The 19255-nt window shown below is 39.0% G+C and overlaps 1 protein-coding gene across 1 annotated transcript in view; it reads left to right on the forward strand.

Annotated features, from left to right (window-relative positions):
* The window catches only part of THSD7B (thrombospondin type 1 domain containing 7B), a gene marked incomplete at both ends in the record, with an annotated part of 242972 nt that overhangs the window by 166419 nt on the left and 57298 nt on the right, over positions 1-19255 (forward strand). Inside the window, one exon of the mRNA XM_082285365.1 lies at positions 714-892. Within this exon, the coding sequence (XP_082141491.1) occupies positions 714-892 (179 nt within the window). The remainder of the gene's footprint in view (positions 1-713; positions 893-19255) is intronic.

The raw sequence follows: 19255 nt of genomic DNA on the forward strand, positions 1-19255 counted from the left end.
GTCAGGTGCTGTGATTTCAAGCGATGATGATCTTGTGAGGACTTTCATGTCAAAGCAGCTTAAGGTGAAAGTAAAGCTTTAAAATGCCATTTTTGAAACCCAGAGTAAGCAAAGCATTTGAAAAGAGGTATAAAGAAAACTTGTAAGACGTGGGAAGCAGGTTTCACCTGCTTGTCCCAAGAATGAATCCCACACTGCTGCAGCTGGCGGGCAGGTCCCTCACACATCTGGTGGGAGCTGCCAGAAGAGCTCTGTGGCCTCCACCATCCTCTGGTTCTCTCTGCTGGGAAGAGAACTTGTGTCTGTCTCCTGCCTGTGCCAGCTCTGGAGATGGCCAGTGTAATGCAGAAGGAGTACAGAACTGGGCTGTACACTTAATTCTCCAGAATTTATCATGGCCACAGTCTAATAGGGAAGGTAATTGCCTCATATTGGTGACCAGCAGCTTCACAACAGGTACTTTTGCCAGCATGTGTCCTCTACATCATTCCCTTTTATCACTGCCTTCCTTGGACTAAACCACGTAGAAATTAATTTTAGTCACTGCTGTTCTTCACAAATAGTGCCATAACCTCGCGTTGGATGGTGTTGTCAGTCTGCCAAATGCCTTCTCCTTGAGAAGTCCTCGTTTTGTGTTGGTTGCACAGGCTACATCAGAGGATCGGAGTTCGTCGGTTGCGGTGATTAAAACCTTTCTTAAATTTTTGGTTTAGGTTACATTGAAGAACCTTGCACGGTCCCTTGCCCGTTTGATTGCAAATTAAGCGATTGGTCCAGTTGGTCTCCTTGCAGCTCCTCCTGTGGACCGGGGGTGAGAGTCCGATCCAAGTGGCTGAAGGAGAAGCCCTACAATGGAGGTCGTCCCTGCCCCAAGCTGGATCTCAAGAATCAGGTGAGCGGCGTTCCGATAGCCCACAGAAATCTCTCTGTGCTGCGTTTTGAGTCGGGATCCAAAGTTCCTGTGCTGGTGAAGAAGTTAAAGATAGGAGTTATCTCTGGGACCACACCTTGGGTCACATTTTGTAGGCAATCCTCGACCTTCCTGAAGGGTGAGGGAGAGATGCTCATGTATCAGCAGAATGTGACCTGAAACACCCTATTTCTTATATGAGGAAATTGTTATCTCCCAGAGCACAGGAAGCCCTGGATTGATAATCCCACTTGGACAGTGTGTAGACATCAGAGAGCTCAGATGTCGTGGATATTTTAAAACTTTTTAATTCTTTCTGAGACTATGGTTGCTGTAGAAACATTTGTTAAGTAAAAATTGCTATTTTTAGCAACGTTTCCCTTCAACACAGCACACGTTCCCTTGAACATTAATCTCTGTATATTCAATATTGAAGTATCCCATCAGAGGAAAATAATCTTTAAATTGCTACTCTTAAAGGAAGATCAGCATCTATTGAAATGCTACTTAATGCTGTATGCATTTCTGCAACATGCATAGTGATTTCCTACGTTTGCTGATTAATTCTCAGCACTAATTAACACTGATGAAGTACTGTTTAGTTTTGCCTGCCTTGTATTTCAGATTCAGCCATGAAAATTAATTAATAGGATAGAAATAGTCATGCTGAAGGAACTTCATATGTATGTTATGAATAATATGAATATGTATATGTATAAAATATGTGATATGTAGAAGTACTTCAGTGGTATCATACAGAGATTTATTTGGTAGATGCTAGAGCTCATGGATTCAGTTGTTTTTCTGCACAACTATTCCTGCAGCAGTCATGTCCTGGAATGCAGCACCACTTTCAACTCCTGATTATGAACTTGCCTCATTTTCCTCACAGTTAATTTTATTTTCCTGTGAGAAACGTGGTAAATACTCCTTGGAAATTTTTTTTTTCCTTCTTCTTTTTCCTTATTTCTATTTGAAATTCATTGGAAGTAGGCTAACAGAAGCAGCAGGGACTACAGAAATATAAAACTGCTATAAAGTGTATGTTGTCCATAGCTCAGTGCTTTTCTTAATAGATCAGACAGATCACCAGAGAGGCAGAGTGAAATCCCACAGTAAGTGATAAGGTAACAATAAGCTCCTTTGTAATGAAAAAATACTGGGGTTTGTTACCCACAGACACAGCAGACTCCTTCCATTAATAGCAAACTTACTGCTATCATGTGTTGCCTATTCCCACACACATTAGAGTTGCCAGTTTCAAAAGCCTTTCAGAGGATATTAAAGGAAAGAAATTGTTCAAACTTGGAAGTTATGTCTTTGTACAGTTTATTGGTGTGCAGTGCTTGCAAAGTGCCATGGCTGGTATTGATATAAACATGGTTGGTGCTTTTTGCCTCTTTACCAGGAGCATACGTCGTGATCTAAAACCCACTGAATTCATTAGAGGCTTTCTGTTGCAGGCTGTAGTAGAAATAATGTAGAACTGTGTTAAGGTCTGTTTCTTTAGGTTTGTGACTTCATGTTTTTTCAAGGTGTTTTTTTATTTGCTTGCTTTTTTTGAGCTTTTGTTTCTTTGCCTGTGAGTTTTTGAGGGTTTTTTTAGGATAAAACAGAAGCTATTTCTAACTGCTTTAGCACACAAATGGATTATCTTCTTCCAATTCAGATTTAAAGGATCGAGTCCAATTCTGTGTATTTCAGAGCTTTTGGGGTAAGAAGAAATTGTGCTAATAAGGAAAATGTGTTTATGTACATGTCCATGTATTGCACTTGGACATGCACACAAATACACACATCGTGCCCATGATTCTGTTTATTGCCTCCCCAAATGCTTCTCAGTTCTTGTGAGCTTCAGAAGTTTTGCTCTGCACCCACTGGACTTGGACTTCCAGCCCAGATCTAACACACTGAGGTCCCTGGGCACGTTGCAGAATGCACAAGTTGCCTACCCAGATGGTAAATTAGCTGATGGCACTGCTGCTTAGCTAGCTGGACACATATCGTTAATCCACTGCCAGGCAGATTGTCTGCTGCTGTTCCCTCTGGTCTGGGCAGGTTTTAAATCCTAGAGCAAAGCTCTACAGATTCATGATATATAAAAATGTGACATCCTAATTATTTTGTATAATCTGGATTAAATAGCTGCAGTAAATACTGGCTTTTGTTTGGTATCAGATATGGGAAAGCTAAATCACCATGGTGCTGAGTTTTACTTTTCACTGGCTACTGTGTTATATTGTGTTTTATGCATTTGATAAGATTTTAGGTAACTTAGAACAAATAATGAATCCTCCAGGTGCCAGTAGATTTCACTTATGATTTCCATTTTATTTTCTACAGTATCTTTAGTTATTTTGGTTTTGTTTATTGCTTCTGAAGTTGGGTCTTGCTATTGCTTAATCAATTACTTTGGAGAACTCTCCATTTTTCCAGTGTCTTACAATTAAATCCCTCAGTCAGTTTGTGTCTTTTTCTTAAGCCAGATAATCTTTTCACCCTCTTTTTGTGCAGGGTGTTGTCCAGGCTTTTTGGCAGACCTCTGTATATCCTTTTCTTCAGTGCTTTTTAGATATTTGACATAAATCTAACTACAGTGTTACTTGAAACACTATTCTAGCAATCCTTTCTTTCTTTCCATTTCCCACCATGTCTGGAGCTCTGCCAATACAGATATTTAGTAAAGCTACTGCTTTGGACAGAGGGACAATTTGCACAATCAAAACAATTTATTTCATGAATATAAGTAATAATTTTAGTCACACAAACTGTTTTGTAAAAGACTGTCCCCCAAGAGTTTGTCCAGTCAGTGTAAAGCAGCTTGCTTGTGTATTTAAGATAGAATATTTTAGCAAAAATTTGATTTTATACAGAAAAAATTACGTATCCCATTGCTGCATGATATTCCATGGAGTTTGTGCTCCTTATTCCACAGAGAGTTTGGCTCTTCTGGAGTATCTTGAAGCCATTCTTTTGGATATCTTCATCTGCCTGTAGAGCCTCTCAAGCAGCCCGCTCTTTTTGCAAGAGATCTGAGAAGTAAACTCAGAGTTAGGAGAATTAATTCAGGTTTTTTGTATTTATTCTTCTCATCGTAGGCGATGGACGAGGTTGAGACCTTCAAGACTTTATTCCAGGCTGTTTTCTAATAGAGTGCCAAACATTTGCATGGGCTGAATGCTCTTGGTATTCTGATAAAATCATGTGATTTGATATAGTCCCTTCAGCCTTAAACCCTGTGTTGCTGCCCTGTGAAATTAAAGGATAAATTACAATACTGGGGGGAAGAGATGACAGTATTTTAATGCAGCTCCATGTAATATGCAGAATTACTTTCTCCTTGTACCTCTGTTTGAAAATGGTTGAAGAGCTGGCTAACTACATTTTGCTCCATCTCTTAAAGAAAATGGGCTTTGCATGTAGGGGCTGTGCAGCTCTTATCTGGGGATGTGATTGCTTCTGAACAGCCGATTGGATTAGGGGGTCAGCTGGCAGATGTTCCTGGCTGTGCCGTGCATGTTAAAAGAGGTGTAGCATTTACATTTTTCTATCCCTGCTCTTCTTGGAATGCACTTACACAGCATGCAGTTGCTAAGCTATTTAATATGTAGTTCTACATGATGAAAGGTTAAATATGAGTTAAGGGGGGTTTATTGCTTGAATATTCTTTTATAGGTTTTTAGGATTACTGTGAGAAAACGTATCTTATTTTCAAGACTCATGAATTCCAAGGATTATTTTTTTATTGATTGCTCTCATACATATTCTTGTCAAGATTTTCCCTCCTTCTCCTTCCTCCCCCTCTCTCTCTTAGCCAATACTGCAAAAGGACAAATATCATAGCAAGTAGTTTATCCCCTCTGTATATGCTGTATATATTTAAGCAAATGTTTTTAAAGGATTGGGAGTATTTGTAATGGCAGGCATAGCAGGAGAAAAATGTAGTGTATTTTGAATGTAAACTTACTGCTTTCATTAAAATGAATATTTTATTCTTAATGACATTTTCTGGTGTTCACTGTAGAATATGAGAAATAGAGACACTTTGCACATTAGAATTGCAAGTACTTCTCCTGAAATTGCATACAAGGGTTTAAGGAAAGGGGAAAGGACGCTGCTGGTGCACTTGCAGACCAGATCTCTCAGAAGCAGGTGTGAAGATGTGTGAATTTCTGGAACTTTTCATAGAAAGTGGCTGCTTTAATCCTACTTGCACTTCAGAGAAAACAGTTCTTTTCAGCATTTTCAAAACTTTTAGGCTGTTGTGTTAAAAGTTAAGTTTGAACCCAGCATCTCTCATGGCTGTCACTGAATTAGCTTCCATCCAGTCCCTGGCTGGTGAGTTGCACTTATAACCCTGTCCTTCCAGCATTAGAAATTGGTCTTCAAGAGTATCATTATTAATGTACTAACTGTAAATAGCTCCTGCTCAAATAATTTCTTTTATAATAGAGATTTCTAATTTTCAGAAAAGTCACGGAACTTTTTGAGGCACTCAGAATCTCTTCCTCTCATGGATTTCAGGTGCCACTAGCTCATTCCTGAGCCCAGTCCTGTATCAGTCCTTCAGCTGTGTGAGATCCCTTCCTGTGCCATGCAGGGAATCATCTGTCTTACATTTTTCTCTGGCCCTGGTATCAGCACTCATTTGCTTCAAGTGCGACTTAACTTCTGGAAAACAAAAATCCTATCCTTAATCTCAGTTTTACCTTCAGAAGGTCTGATTTCCTCCCACTCTGCCTTAAAGGAAGGAATTACAGCATAAAACACGTCTGTCCTCTGATTCTAGTGCAGTTTTACAATATCATAAAAATGACAAGTTTTTTGCCTGCTGCACTAATGTGGGAGAGTTTTCAGTGTCAAAAAATAGCAGGAACCTCCTGTTTCCCTTTGCACTTTTCTTGCTGTGACTGGAAGTTTTGGTACTAAACTGCAATTTAGTTTGTTAAATGAGCAGAAGCAGCAGCCAAATCTGTGCAGCCTGAGCAGTATCTCACCTGCCTGAAGTGAGTCCCCCATGTGGGTGGGTGTTGCTTCACTTCCAAAGGGAAATCGAGCCAGTTCCCATGTTCTCCTCCAGGATAATAACCCTGTAGTGTCTACTCTAATTCCCAGCATGTATTAATTTTATATTCAGCTTCAATAGCTATCTGCACTTGATTTTCATTCCTCCTGCAGGTTTTCTGTTGAGTAAAGAGTCATATAAACATATTTTCACGATTGCCACTCATAAAAAGCATTAGCTCCAGGAATGGAGCCGTTTAACAACTTCCTCAAAAGTATTTTTCACTTGGATTTTTTTTTTTTTGAGATAGCTTCTTTAAACTTCTCTTTAATAAAAAAGTGACTTGATGCATGGTGTAATGCTGGTTTCTGTAATTTTGAGAGAACATTTGCACTTTGTGACCTTAAATATGTTACAACATCAATCTCCTCCCTGGCATTACTTTCAAATCCACAAAAATTAGAAGCCTTGTGCTAATTGATTAAACTACATTTTTGCTGCCTGCTACAGCCCCTACCAAGTTTTAAATGAAAAATATACCAAAGCAGGAACTTTTGGTTTAAATGAAATTTATTTGTTTTTGTCTCTGGAACTAGGAATGTACCCATAATTATTTCTGATTCAAATAGAGTTCCTATGTTTGTTGTTGAAAGGAATATTTATTGTTTAATGTGATAGCTTGTTGAAAAGTGTAGGAAAAGACATGAATTATACCCAAAGTGGATTTCTCGGCAGAGGAGATGGAATTAAATGGAAAATCAGCCGTTGAAGGTTTGGTGGCCCAGTGGAGAAAGTATTAGCATTTCACTTAAGGAACTAAAGTTCAATTGGTTTGGGTAATACTTTTTTTTTTTAAGGAAAAGAGTGTGGTTTGTGCTGAATCTCTCGTGGACAATATGTCATGTTGGCGGACCTGCAAACTGTGTGTGCCATAAATCAGCATGACAGCATCTAACACTGAGACTGAACTTACTCTTGCTTGTCTTTGTCTTAGGAGCAGGAGAACAAGAAGGATTGATGCCTTGGTTATTCCTTGGCAGCGGATTTAATCTTGGGTTTGTTTTTTTTTTCCCCCTCGCCTTCCTCCTTTTAGGAAGTTTCTTTATTTCTTTTCTACAAAGTTTTGTAATTTGTTCTCAGTTTTAGGTTTGCAATTGTTAAGGAAGGAGAGATGCTGCATAAGTTAAAATGAGGACCTAGTTTCTGTTCTAATTGGAACAAACCCAAGAATATTCAGAACACAAAATATTGGTACATCTTCACCTTTTCATATGATAGAAGATGTGAGAAACAGTTATTTGGCATCTTGCATTTTATCGCACATGACTTAGTCTTCAGAGAGAGTCAATTACACAGAAGTACCCCTTGTCGCTTTTGGCAAGTTAAATGAAGATTTTTGACACATTTTTCTTTTCTTTACTCACTTCTAAAACTCCTTTCTGTACAAAATTAATTTCCAAAATATGATCTTGTTGGTTGCAAAACGTTGTTTGCTATAACGCAAGGCATGAATGCGGAAATTTCTTTTGAAATAGATTCTAAGTCAAGTCCTGGAATTCATGATAGTAGTTTATAGTTCTAAGAACCTGCCACGTAAAAACTTCAAAACTTTTTGAAGTGTGAATGCAACAAGATGTTGGCAAGATGTTGGACAGGACTGTGTTGAGCAGGAGGCAGCCTGGATCTGTCCAACGTAGGGAACTGCTGTGTAAATCTGAATCACGATGCAGATCATCCAGCATGAACAAAGGTTGGGCTGAGTTGGTAAATTAGGTACTGGTGTTGGCCTGATTTAGCATCTATTACCCTCAGAAACCAGTGTGAGGCTGTTGGTTATTAATGAGGATTTTGGTCACTTCTTTCATTTGGCCAGTGGACAGCAGTGTCTCCAGAAGGACTGAATTTTCTCATAAATCTGTAGCAGATTCTGTGTGTCCCCAGTTTAAAGCTGACCTCATTCCAGTGGATGGCTTTATTCCTAAGAGGAACAGGAGTTTATTAAACATGGTCTGACTCACCTGCATTCTGTGAACATACCCTGAGCATTCAGAGCAGAAAATTTCTACTCTTCTGACTCTCCTTTATGAATAAGAGAGAAAAATTGGAAATGAAGTTGCTGCTCAAAGAGGGAGAAGGGACATAAAGATGTGTGCTGTGTGAATTCATCTGTCAGAGCTTCTGAGCAGCTCAGGAACTCTCAGGTGCCTCTTGCATGATGGTCATTAAAATAACCCTGTTCTTGCCTCTCCTGAAGTATTTCATATTGCTGTGTTGTTCTGTCTAGAGCAGTTCTCATTGATTCATACTTAACAAGTGTTAACATTTTTTCTGCTGCAGATGTTTCTTGTGGCCATTGCTCAGAAATTATAACCAAATTGTTTGTTGGGTTTGCTTTGTTTTATGCTCTGTAGCTGATTGATAGATTCAGGAATGGACTTCATTTTCTTTTTATGTTGTTTAATTGGTTTCTTCCTCCAAGACAGCAGAATAAAAGTGCAGATGACCTTCTGTCCTCCTCTTGATGTCTCCCCACATGACTGGAAGGATTGTGCCGGGCTTGCCGTCAGCTAAATGTGTGCACTTGAACTGCAAGTTGAATACATGAATTTTGCATCTTCCTTAAGTGACAGCATCAAGACCATCAGCATTACCAGATTGCTGGCTGGAATATGAACCACTCAGAGACTTCAGATCTCAAGGCCCAGTTACACCTTTCTGAGTGGTTGTCAAAAGCAGCTCCTGTGTCAGGGAGGGCTGTTTGCGAGGGCTGTTTAACCAAAGCTGAAATACGCTTTAGGCGCGTTCAGGTGGGTTTGGGGAGAGAAAGGAAAAACTCAAGACACTTCCCCTGTACTGTGGTCTGGGGCTCTCCCTGCCTCCTGAAGTCCTTCCTTTAGCAGGGATACCAGGAAAAGAGTTGTAAATATGAGTATGCACAAATTCAGCTAATTCTTGTTCATTATCTATAAGTCATGACTTGTCTTTGAGTTATAAATAAGTGTGTTGCAGGCTTTAGCCACCACTAGAAAAACCAAAGGTGAGCAGATTTTTATGTATGAATGAAACGCCAAAGGATAGATTCTTCTTCTCCAGTAAGATGTATATTCTGTCCATTCTGATTTTATTTACTGCTTCTCACAGGAGGAATGCATAAATCAGCAGTCCTGTGCAGTTTGTTGTGATTTATTGCTTAATTAAAAGTTATGAGGGCTTTTAATCCGTCTATAATTTATATTATTTTTGAGTCAGCTGTTTCCCATATTGTAACTTAACCAGGAAACTTGCATCCTTTTATGAAGGGAGCATTCTGTGAGCCCTTGGATTCACTAATAGATGTGGCCCATGGTGGTGCCAGATTGACTTGGAGTTCCAACTCAGAGCCAAAGATAATTAAATATTAGTGCACTTAATAAAGTTTGTCCAGCATCAATTACAGTTTGATGGCAAATGTAGTCTACAAGTTTTTTGGAGTTACAGATTAATTTTAAAAGGGATGCAACTCATGTGTGTTTTCACAATGAACAGATGTTAGCTACACATTAATAATTTAAAAAGCAGGCTTAAAATGGTTATGTAGATTTTAATGGAGGATTAATTTGGTTCTAGTGCTGGACCACATGCTGTTGTCAAAACAGTAGAACATCTAGTTTTACTGTTTTGTTTTAGTTTGGTCATTGGGGGATATTTTTTGTTGTTGATAGGTTGCTGCTGTGTTTCTTCCTTAATTAAAGTTATAACCAGCATGCAATTTAAAAACTGACCTTTTTTTGTTTTCTGTATGGCTTACTAGTGAAGAATAAATATATTATACAAAATTCAGGTTTTGTGGTGATAGCAGGGGTGGCTGGCTTGAGACAGAGCACTCATCTGCTTTGAACTTCAGTTGGTTTGTCTCCCTCTTTCTCAAATATCTTTATTATTTCAAAACACATGCTAGCTTCACTAGCTAGAGCTTCACTAGCAGAGCTTTGTCCAGTCCTGGAATTATAGTTTTCAGGTAAAAGGTTTTGAGGTCAGCTTGGATTTCACTGATGGCACAGGGGTTTTGCCGTGGGTTTTGGCAGGAGTAAGGGTTCCCTTTAGCTGTGAGTCAGCTGCCCTCTGTTGGTTAGTTCAGCTTGGCTGTGATTTCATTTGTGGTTTGTGTGACTTCTGGTGGGATGGAAGGGAAGAGCCTGAGTCCCAGCTGCCAGTCCTGTTTGAGACCAGTGGGGTCCTTCCAGGAACCCCCCTCTCCTCCATGTGAGGTGTAACCAAACACCCAACTGCTCTTAACCTTACCTTTAAGTTTTTTCCTTCATAACTTCATATGTAATTACAGTGTTGTCACTGAACAGGCTTCATTGTTTCTTAAACAAAAATGTATTCCTCAATTTTTTTTTACAGCCTTTTCTTTGAAATAATATTTTAGAGTCATTAATAAAACCCACTAAAGTGATTTGCTATAAAATCATGTCGAAAATGTTGTATATCACGTTAGATAAAAACTGTAGATGTCTTTTGGGTAGTCAGAAAGATTTTTATCTAGGCTATTTTGTTAGACTTAGAGCATTACGTTAGACTCATGCAACATTAGTTGCATGAACTTTGGCCATTAGAAATGCCAAACCAAATAATATCTGTCAGCTTTGCTGGTCAGTCTACATTCAAATTCCAGTATCTGTTAAGTTCAAATGTCCTTTATGCTCTTATAAGTTAGATTTAAATCATTACTTTGAATTTTAAATAATTACTTCACTAAGTAAAAGTGCGAGTTTTTCCTTCTCTAAGTGACATTATGAGGTTCATGAACTTTCTAATTAACTACCAGGCATAAAGATACATCATTCTTGTTCTGAAGAGTCTTAGTAAAAAGAATAAGGTGGAAAAGGTTTAGCAGTCTCTTCTAAGCAAGACTTTGAAAAGAAATGAAGATCTAATCATGTGCTACTTTTGTAATGTCTTATTGTATGTATATTTAACTGGTGAGAAGTTTATGTCTGTTTGTTGATGCTGTTATGCAGTGTCATATTTAATACCTGGAGTTCATGTTTTTCATTCAGTATTAGATCTTTGCTCCTCAGTCCATGCTTCCAGGTCATGCAGCTGCAGTGGTTGGACATTCCTGAGGCCCCTCAGTTGGTTTTGGTTTTATTGGGAATGCTTAGTGGTCACTATGTCCAACATATGGCTCTTTATCAACGTGCAGGCTTTCAAAATTTCTTAAAATAAAGCCAGTCTGTTTCTTTAATTTCAATTCTGTGTACTCTCAAGTGGCCGTGTGGAACATACATTTTTCTTTCTGCCAGTTTGTATCCAGCATTTCAGATTCTGTGGGAACCTATGGGTTTTTTAATGTTGCTTTTCCCCAGTTTGTAGGTGATTGTGAAGTTGGGCAGTAAATAAACAGATTTGTATTTGTTGGAACACAAACCAGTGAGTACTTTAGCAACTAGAGTAACAATAGATATTCATTAGAAAATCCATTGGAGAAATCAATTATGCTTTGAGTTTGTCTTGTTGAGAGAATGGAAGTACTTGGTCCATTCAAAGGAGATATTACTCCAGTGATCAGCAGGTGGGAAGACAAAAAAGGCTTTATGGGGAGTCTCACAGGTGAGTAAAATAGTGAGAAAAGATTAATTTTCTATTCTGCGTGTTCCCAGAGCAACCATTGACAAAACAACGGGCTTTTTTGAGAGTGAGATGTGTAAGATTGTATCTTACAGTGCACAGTACATGCACAACTCATCGGGCCTGAGAAAGGAAAGTCATGATTAAACTCAAGTCGGGTTAAACATTTGCATATAAAAGAGGTTTTTCTTAATATTCATTTCAGGCCAGTGTTTGATAAATGACTCGCAGATTTTCATCAGCATTCTCACGTCTTGGCTTTTGCATAATAAGAATCCTCACAGGAGTTGTATGCAAACAGCAACATTTCAGCCTAGTTACTTATCACATAGCAAATTCGAAGTACAAGTTGTATTTGGGTCATATCTGCATGCTAACCTCAGAAATTAATCCCAGCTAGAGTTAGAAGAAATATTTCCTTTAACTGCATTTCTGTGTTTTCACCCTGTCATAATAATGCGGCATACCAGGGTACCTGAGAGCTTGGCAAGGGAAGGGAACACAGGTGATTTCTGAAGTCCTTCTGATAACAGTAAAATATTTATTTGTTTTGGAGTAAAATGTTCATTTTTAGGCAGATCTCTCTTAGCCTAGTGATGCTGATTTTGTGCACCTGATTCCTCTGCACTTGAGTGAAAACTAATTTGTGATTAAATCCAAAGAATGATCAGTGCCTGACAGGCATTGGTTCACAACTGAGGATGGGACACTTTTCTTTCAGTTCCTAATGGTGTTAAGGGAGTTACTTCATCTTCATGCAGAGCAGCATCAGGCAGCAGTTCTTCCCACAGCATCCTGTACCAAAAGGCTCTGCTTGAAACTCGACTGTGAGAAGTTTGGGTTTGGATCCAGGCTCTGCATGGCTCATTTTCCACCTCCCCTTGTAATCCCCAGCAAGCTGTGTGTGCCTGAACTGGTGATCAGCTCTTGCTGGGAGATGGGACGTGCGCTCCAGCTCCACGTGCCTGGTGGATGTGCTGACACTTCATGGGAGCTCCTCACTCCTGGAACATTCCCATAAATCCCTGGCATTTGCTGTGGCAGCAGATGCAAACACCAGTTTTATGTCCTGTTTTCCACCCAGTGTTTTTCTAACTACTGTGCTGTTCTAACCAAATGTGTCTGGCCCAACTCTTATCATTTAATTAAATAAAGGTAAATTCCAATTAACTTAAGACATCTGGAATCAGCTCAGCTTTTTTAATAGCACAGTATTAGTTTAAACAATATTTCCCCTTTTTTGGTCTAGTCAGTGAAGGTGAGACCTTGGATCCAAGTTAGCTGTGAAGCCCTAAAAAATGGGCTCCCTATAGGGCAGTCAATCATTTCATGTTCCAAGAATTTTCGTGTTTTTGCTGGATTGTGATACAATCTGCAGAATGGGCAACAGATGACGTTTGATTCAAACAACCAAAAGATAATGATTTTGGCTCCAGCTAATGTTTATCAATGGAGTTAATAATGAAAGAAACAATCAGTCTCCACATGCTTCCCTGAAATGTGTCCAATAGTATTTGCAACACTGTTGGAGCACCATTGAAATGGTGAAATGAGGAACATTTGTTTTTTAAAAAAGGATTCATGTGTTGCAATTGGAAAAAAACCAAATGGTTGGAGCATGTCTCAGAGTCACACAAAAATGATGTGCTCTCAGGATTGTATTGCAAGCATCCAAGGGAAAGGAGTACTCTTCCCAGAAATTTATTACAGAAGAGCCAGGTGAGGCCAGAATAACCTGAGATAATGTAATTCTATTTAAAGTAAAATAAAAGTATTGTCAGAGGTCTGTGCTTTGTTTCCTCAGTTTAAATTCTTTCTGTTAGAGTTCTGTCCCTCCATTATGCTTTGGGGGAAAAAGACTCATTTATTTTCAGTTCTTTGTGTTGTGTAACTGGCAGTGTGTAAATAGATTTTGTTTAGGGAAGACTTCCACTTTTCAGTTTTACTATGTAAAACTTGCTGGTTTTGTTATTATGTTTGATGTGTATAAGGGTAACTAACCCATCCTTCCTACTTTGCTGGGAGGTAAAATCTTCCATTAAAATATTCTATTAGGCCTTTTCCTATTTCTATTAAATTCAATTGATTAAAACTCTTAATGGCCTGTATAGAAACCAAAATGGGCCACTTCTGTGATGATTCCGCACCAGCCTTGCTTGGTTCCAAAACTGAAGCTGTTGAAAACAGCACTGATTGGAAAAAAAAGAAGCATTTTTCATCTAAAGGAAGTTACTAAGAACAAATATGTTGGTTCAGTGTGGGGGTTTTTTAATTATATTTGGTAACAGACTGTAAAAAATGAGCGTTTATCTTAGTAGCTTTACATTAGTCATTGCTTAAGCCAATTTATCTTTTCTTTGATACCCCAGAACTACTGAAAACCCGTTAAGAGCTGCTAAAGACAAAAACCAATTCATTACCTACTTGCAATCAAAGATCACTTTTTCAGTGGTCGTGAATTTAATTTGCATTTAATTCGAGGTTTCATTAGGATAATTGTCTATTGGTTCACTTCTGTAATTGAAGGTTTGCAAGGAAAATTAATGTGTGATCAGCTGAGGAAGAGGGGAGGTGTCACACTGCCTATTCCAGTTCACACATGAAACACTTGTGGTATTTTCACAGGACACAGGACTTACTACAGTCACAGAAACTGCAGGCAACTGTATTTTCCAGTAGAAAACATTATTAAGTTTTGCCTGGGCATTGGGCAGATAATCTGCATTACTCCTGAAAGGCTGGCCCATCCTCTCCTGTTGAAAATCATTCCCAGGCTGAGTGGATGGGTATTTTCTTCTGTCTCATCTTTGCTGAAGTTTCCATTAGTGCTAAAAGCTCTTCTGTCTGGTATTTTCTTTATAAGAAAAAAACATCTCTATTCTCTAATGATAAGAGAGACATCCCTTACAGCTTCCTGTCTCTAGACATATTGAAACCTTTTAGCCACTCCTTGTAAAATATGAGCTTCATTCTCAAAATTGCCCTGTTGTTTTACTTCTTCATTTCTTTGTGTTTGAATCTGAGAAATTAAGTGTCCAGATTTGTACACACCACACCAGAGAGGGTCTTAGCAGGGCTTTGTAAAACACTGGTAATTGCATTCCACCTTCTAGGGAAATTCTAAGCTAAAACCTTCCTGAATTGCATTTTTGTCTGGTTTATTTCACAGCCACATTACATAATGTTTCATCTTGTGATTCCCCCCTGTAGTTTCCCAAGGCTGATTTTTGGGTGCTTTTAGTCTCCAGATACATGATCCGTGCTCTGTTCTCCTGAACTGCAGCCTCTCTCCTACACTCCAGTCCACCTCTGTGTGTATCTTGCTCCACACTGTCCCACTCCTCTTGTATAAAAACGTCATTTAGCTTCTCTCTTCTGTAAAATTTGAACAGGGCTGTAGCTATTTGTGTGCCAGTATAATTGGTGAAATATTATCCAAGGCTGGCTGTCAGAGCAGTCCCTCAGCAGTGATGCTAATAACTTCCCTCCAGCCTGACGTTCCCCGTTTCATGGTACTGTTGCTGTCCTACCTCTAGCAGTTTCAGGCCAATTTAAAACTTTTGTACTAATCCCCCATCTTCTTCAATTTAACTAATAACTTCCCAGGTGACACAACGTTAAAGCTTTCCCAAAATCATACTGCCAAGATCAATTTCATTTCCTTTCTCTGGAAATTGAAGGGTTTTTTTCTCTGAGAAAGATGTCAGATCAGTGTGCCTTACCTGTATTAAATCCATGTGGTATTCCCCCCCCAAATTCTTTTAACTTCACGGGCTTGGATTATTCTTTCCTTAACAGTTGTTCTGAGGCTTTGCTGCTGCTAAGTGTAGAAGAAAGGGCTTTTAGTTGCTCTGAAAACTATTTTTCCTCAATAAATATAGATGTGACATTTATTATTTCTGATTGTATGATATTGTTTGTGTCTTGTTAGATTTATTAAATGTGCTACCCCACATGAAATTTTGTATGCCAGTTCATTCACTAGTTTGAATGGAATTACTTGGTTTCTAGACTTTTTTTTTTCTTGACCTTTGTGTCCATCTCAGCCTTGATACTTTGGTTATCATCACTGACATCAATGAGAATTGAAGCATATTTTAATGTAATTTGAAGTTACCTACTGCCTTTGGTCTGGACTCCAGCTACTCCAGCCTCAGTGTGTAGCAGCTCTGCTCCTGTGCAGATTATCTCTTCGTGTAGTATTTGTCATCTTTCCTCACTTCTGTTAATAACTTCAGAACAGCTCCCTTGTCCAGGCTGTGGCAGCTGCCCCTCGCTGCCTCTGCTGCTCTCCTCCTCTGCCATTTCCAAACCCTAGGTTGGGCTTCCCTTTGGTGCTTTCTTCACCTCCTCTCCATCATCTCTGCAGGACTTGTTCTGATCTCCTCGGCAAGAGAGCACTGGGCACGCTGCCTTCGAGCATTTATTTCTTACTGAGATGTGGATCCATGCAAGTACCAGCTTCTCTGACTGAAAATCTCCAGTCTCCTTCCCCTGGCAGATCTTTCAGCTTCATGATCAGTGAATTCCCAGCTGGGTCCCTCACTGTGCACAAGTTGCCCTTTTGAAGCCAAGAGCTGTGATTGAAAATGCCAGCCTGTCTTTTCTAAGGGTTCTGCTAATGCTGGGGAATCATTTGGAATTGTCATATAATCACATGCTTCAAATTTATTTTTATAACCAGCTCTTTCATTCCTCTTCCCTAGGAAGAAAAAAAAAAAAAAAATCTGAAATAGCATCACCTTGTTTCAGTGGCTGAATGAAACTGTCAGTGACTGCTTTTGGGAATATCTGATTTTAGTATTTTTATTAGCAGCATTTGTTCTGCAATAAATGAGAAGTCTTTTTAAAAAATAGTGGTGCAATAACACTGTTTTCATATTAAAATCCCCCTCTGGAGGTCTGTAGTGTGTTGCTCAACGGTATTATCCCAGTGTTACTTTCTGGTCCCGTGACAATTTCAGCCTGGTTTTGATAAATTTCTTCTATAATTTAATTCACCGAGTCTCATTTACCTCTCATTCTGGTGAATCTACATGACATCAGGTAAGTCCCTTCTGATTTATATGTCTGTAAGAAGAAACTTGAGGTAGCTACATATCATCTTTATTTGAAGGCTTATAGAGCCACACTGTGCTGCTTCTCAGCAGGAAACGCAAACGTTTGTATTTGCTTCCTGCTGCATGAACTGTAATTTTCTAGGAAGAGTTTAAATTTTTCAGTAGAACAACTAAAGAAGTATTTTAGTAAAAATTTTGACTTAGAATGTGTGTGTGTTAGTATGTACACAGAGAAGATACTGGAGAAAAAATGAAATTATGAGCTAAGTTGAACGTACACTGTACTTGTTTTGATTGACCTAAACACTCATTTATGTCATAAATTCAGTAAGAACTTCCAGTGGTCATATGGAAGGAAATACATATGTAAGATACTGAGATGACTTAAATCCTGTTGAAATGTGCAGGAATCAATAGAGCAGCTTGGTTTGGTTTCACAGCTTTGCAGAGGCTGAAGTTGCCCTCCTCCTCTGGTGGTGTGGTACTGCCCTTTGGTCAGGGATTGGTCATGGATTCATTGATACTGTGTTCAGTCTTGCCAGTCTTCACCTTTAAACACAAGTTTGAGTATGCAACTGCAGGTGCCACGTGGGAAATGCAGAGATGTTTAATGAGTGATCGATGTTTTTCACCTTGTCATTAAATGTTAGCCGTGAATATTTCTTCACATGAAAAGTAAATAGGAAAGCATGATGCTGGCCAGCAGGTCATGGAGAAAATTAATGTTGAGAAAAATTTTCTCAGAGGTACTGTGGAAAAATTAGCTGCACAAGTTAGTGGCCTGGATGCAGCTACTGAATACAGCAAGCAAATATAGATATATAGAGATTTGTAAGAGAGAGTGTAGAAAAGTTAAAGAACTTCCAGCCGTTTGTTTGCTGGAAACATTTGCCTTTGGGGATGGTAGCTGTGAGGTCAAAGATAATGAAGACAGATCCACATGAACAGTTTTCAAAAAGGTCTTCAGTTATCAATAGTGCAAATCTAGGAAAAAGAGCTTTTTTCCTGTTGGAAAATACCACTGTCATTTTTTTCCCCACTTAAACCCCAAGCTGTAGAATGTTGAAAGGTCAGACTTGATGGACTCATTTGGGAATATGTGGTGTCAGAGTAGAGCAAAATGGACGCTGTCAGTGCGGGTGTCTCTGTTCTGTCTCACCTGTCTGTCTATCCCAAATACACTTAAATGACAAATTATCTGCAGCTGGAACTGTGGTCCTGTCTGCATATTCGTTTCACCTCTGGTCTTCTACCTCAGTCATTTGGTAGAGTGATGGATTTCAGTGAAGACACTCATACATTAAATTCTAGCTACACCCAAGCAGGGCTTCGCTGCTAAATAGCAATGATGTTCCTGAAGTGGTGCTCCTGATCGGATAACAAGTTTGAAACAGGAGAGACCATGATTATGAAAGTGCTTTCTAAAACAGTGTGCAACCTAAGAGTTAGACTTCTTTTATTCCTCACTTTAAAGATGCCTTGTAGGACTTATTTCTTCTTTAATCAGCCAGTAAAAGCCGTTTTCAGAGGAATAGTCTCTCCTTTAGAAGAGAAAACCTGTGTATTGCAGTGTTGTTTGTATTGACTATTAGAGAGACAGTAAACTATTTGCAAAGCTAATGGATATACCCTGATAAAATGCATTCAGATCCTTACTCAAACAGCACATGAGAAAATCCGATCAGCTCAGAATGGTTTAGATAAAAAACTAATGAGCATGAAGCCTAAGTAATGACTGCCAGGTTGGGCTGATTGTTTGTCTGGTGCTTTGGGCTAAAAAGGGGCCATTTATATGATCTGCAATGATGGCAGCTTTATTAAAAGTAGCATTGTTTTGGTCCCAGTATAAATATCCAAATTCCCTGGACAACTGCCTTTTTTTTTTTTTTAATTTGAGAGTCCTTTTATTCTTTGTGACTCTTCAAAATTAGTGAAGCATTCTTCTGTTAGTCACATAAAATCCACTTTTTATTAATATGCATCAGCTCTTACCCATAGCCCAGACACTTCACCATAACACAGAAGGGTATAATAGGCTGAATTATCCTTAAGCAATTGCAGCTGTAACTATTTCATGTCTTATTGTGGTATGTAAATTTGATTCTTTGCCGGGTCCCATGGACATACCTTCATTTTGACTACTGGAAGGCACAGTGGGATAAATGGATTAAAGTAGAACTAGCTCTTAGCACTATTTCTTATCACTTTTATGGTAATGTCTTCACTGATGTATTTGCTGTATGCACACAGAAGGCAGATTTCTTTCTCAAAAGTGGGAAAGCCTATCAGTAACTGAACCAAAAGTAAAAAAGCATCATAAACCACAAAACAATGGGAAAGGATCAAAGAGCAGTGAAAAGGGTGGTAGTACAGAGATTGTTTGGTTGTGCAGGTTAACAGTAAACACAATGGGATGGTGATGCTGTTTTTGCCAGGTCATTTTTTGAAAGAAAAAGTGCAATAAGTAGCACCCAGTGTTACCAAGAGTCGTGCAACCAAGTTGTCGTGTCTGGCCAGTTTTGGGAGGGAGAGGTGAGGCTTGCAGCAGGAATGGATCTCGAGAAAGTACTGAGATCTGGGGAAGAGAATGGTATTTCATATTAATTCCAGTTAAGTATTCCAGGAGGGTGGCATAAAGAAGTGTGTAACAGAAAGAAGTGTATAACA

The sequence above is a fragment of the Coloeus monedula genome (assembly GCF_965178545.1).
Source record: "Coloeus monedula genome assembly, chromosome: 7".
In the NCBI taxonomy this organism is placed as follows: Eukaryota; Metazoa; Chordata; class Aves; order Passeriformes; family Corvidae; genus Coloeus; species Coloeus monedula.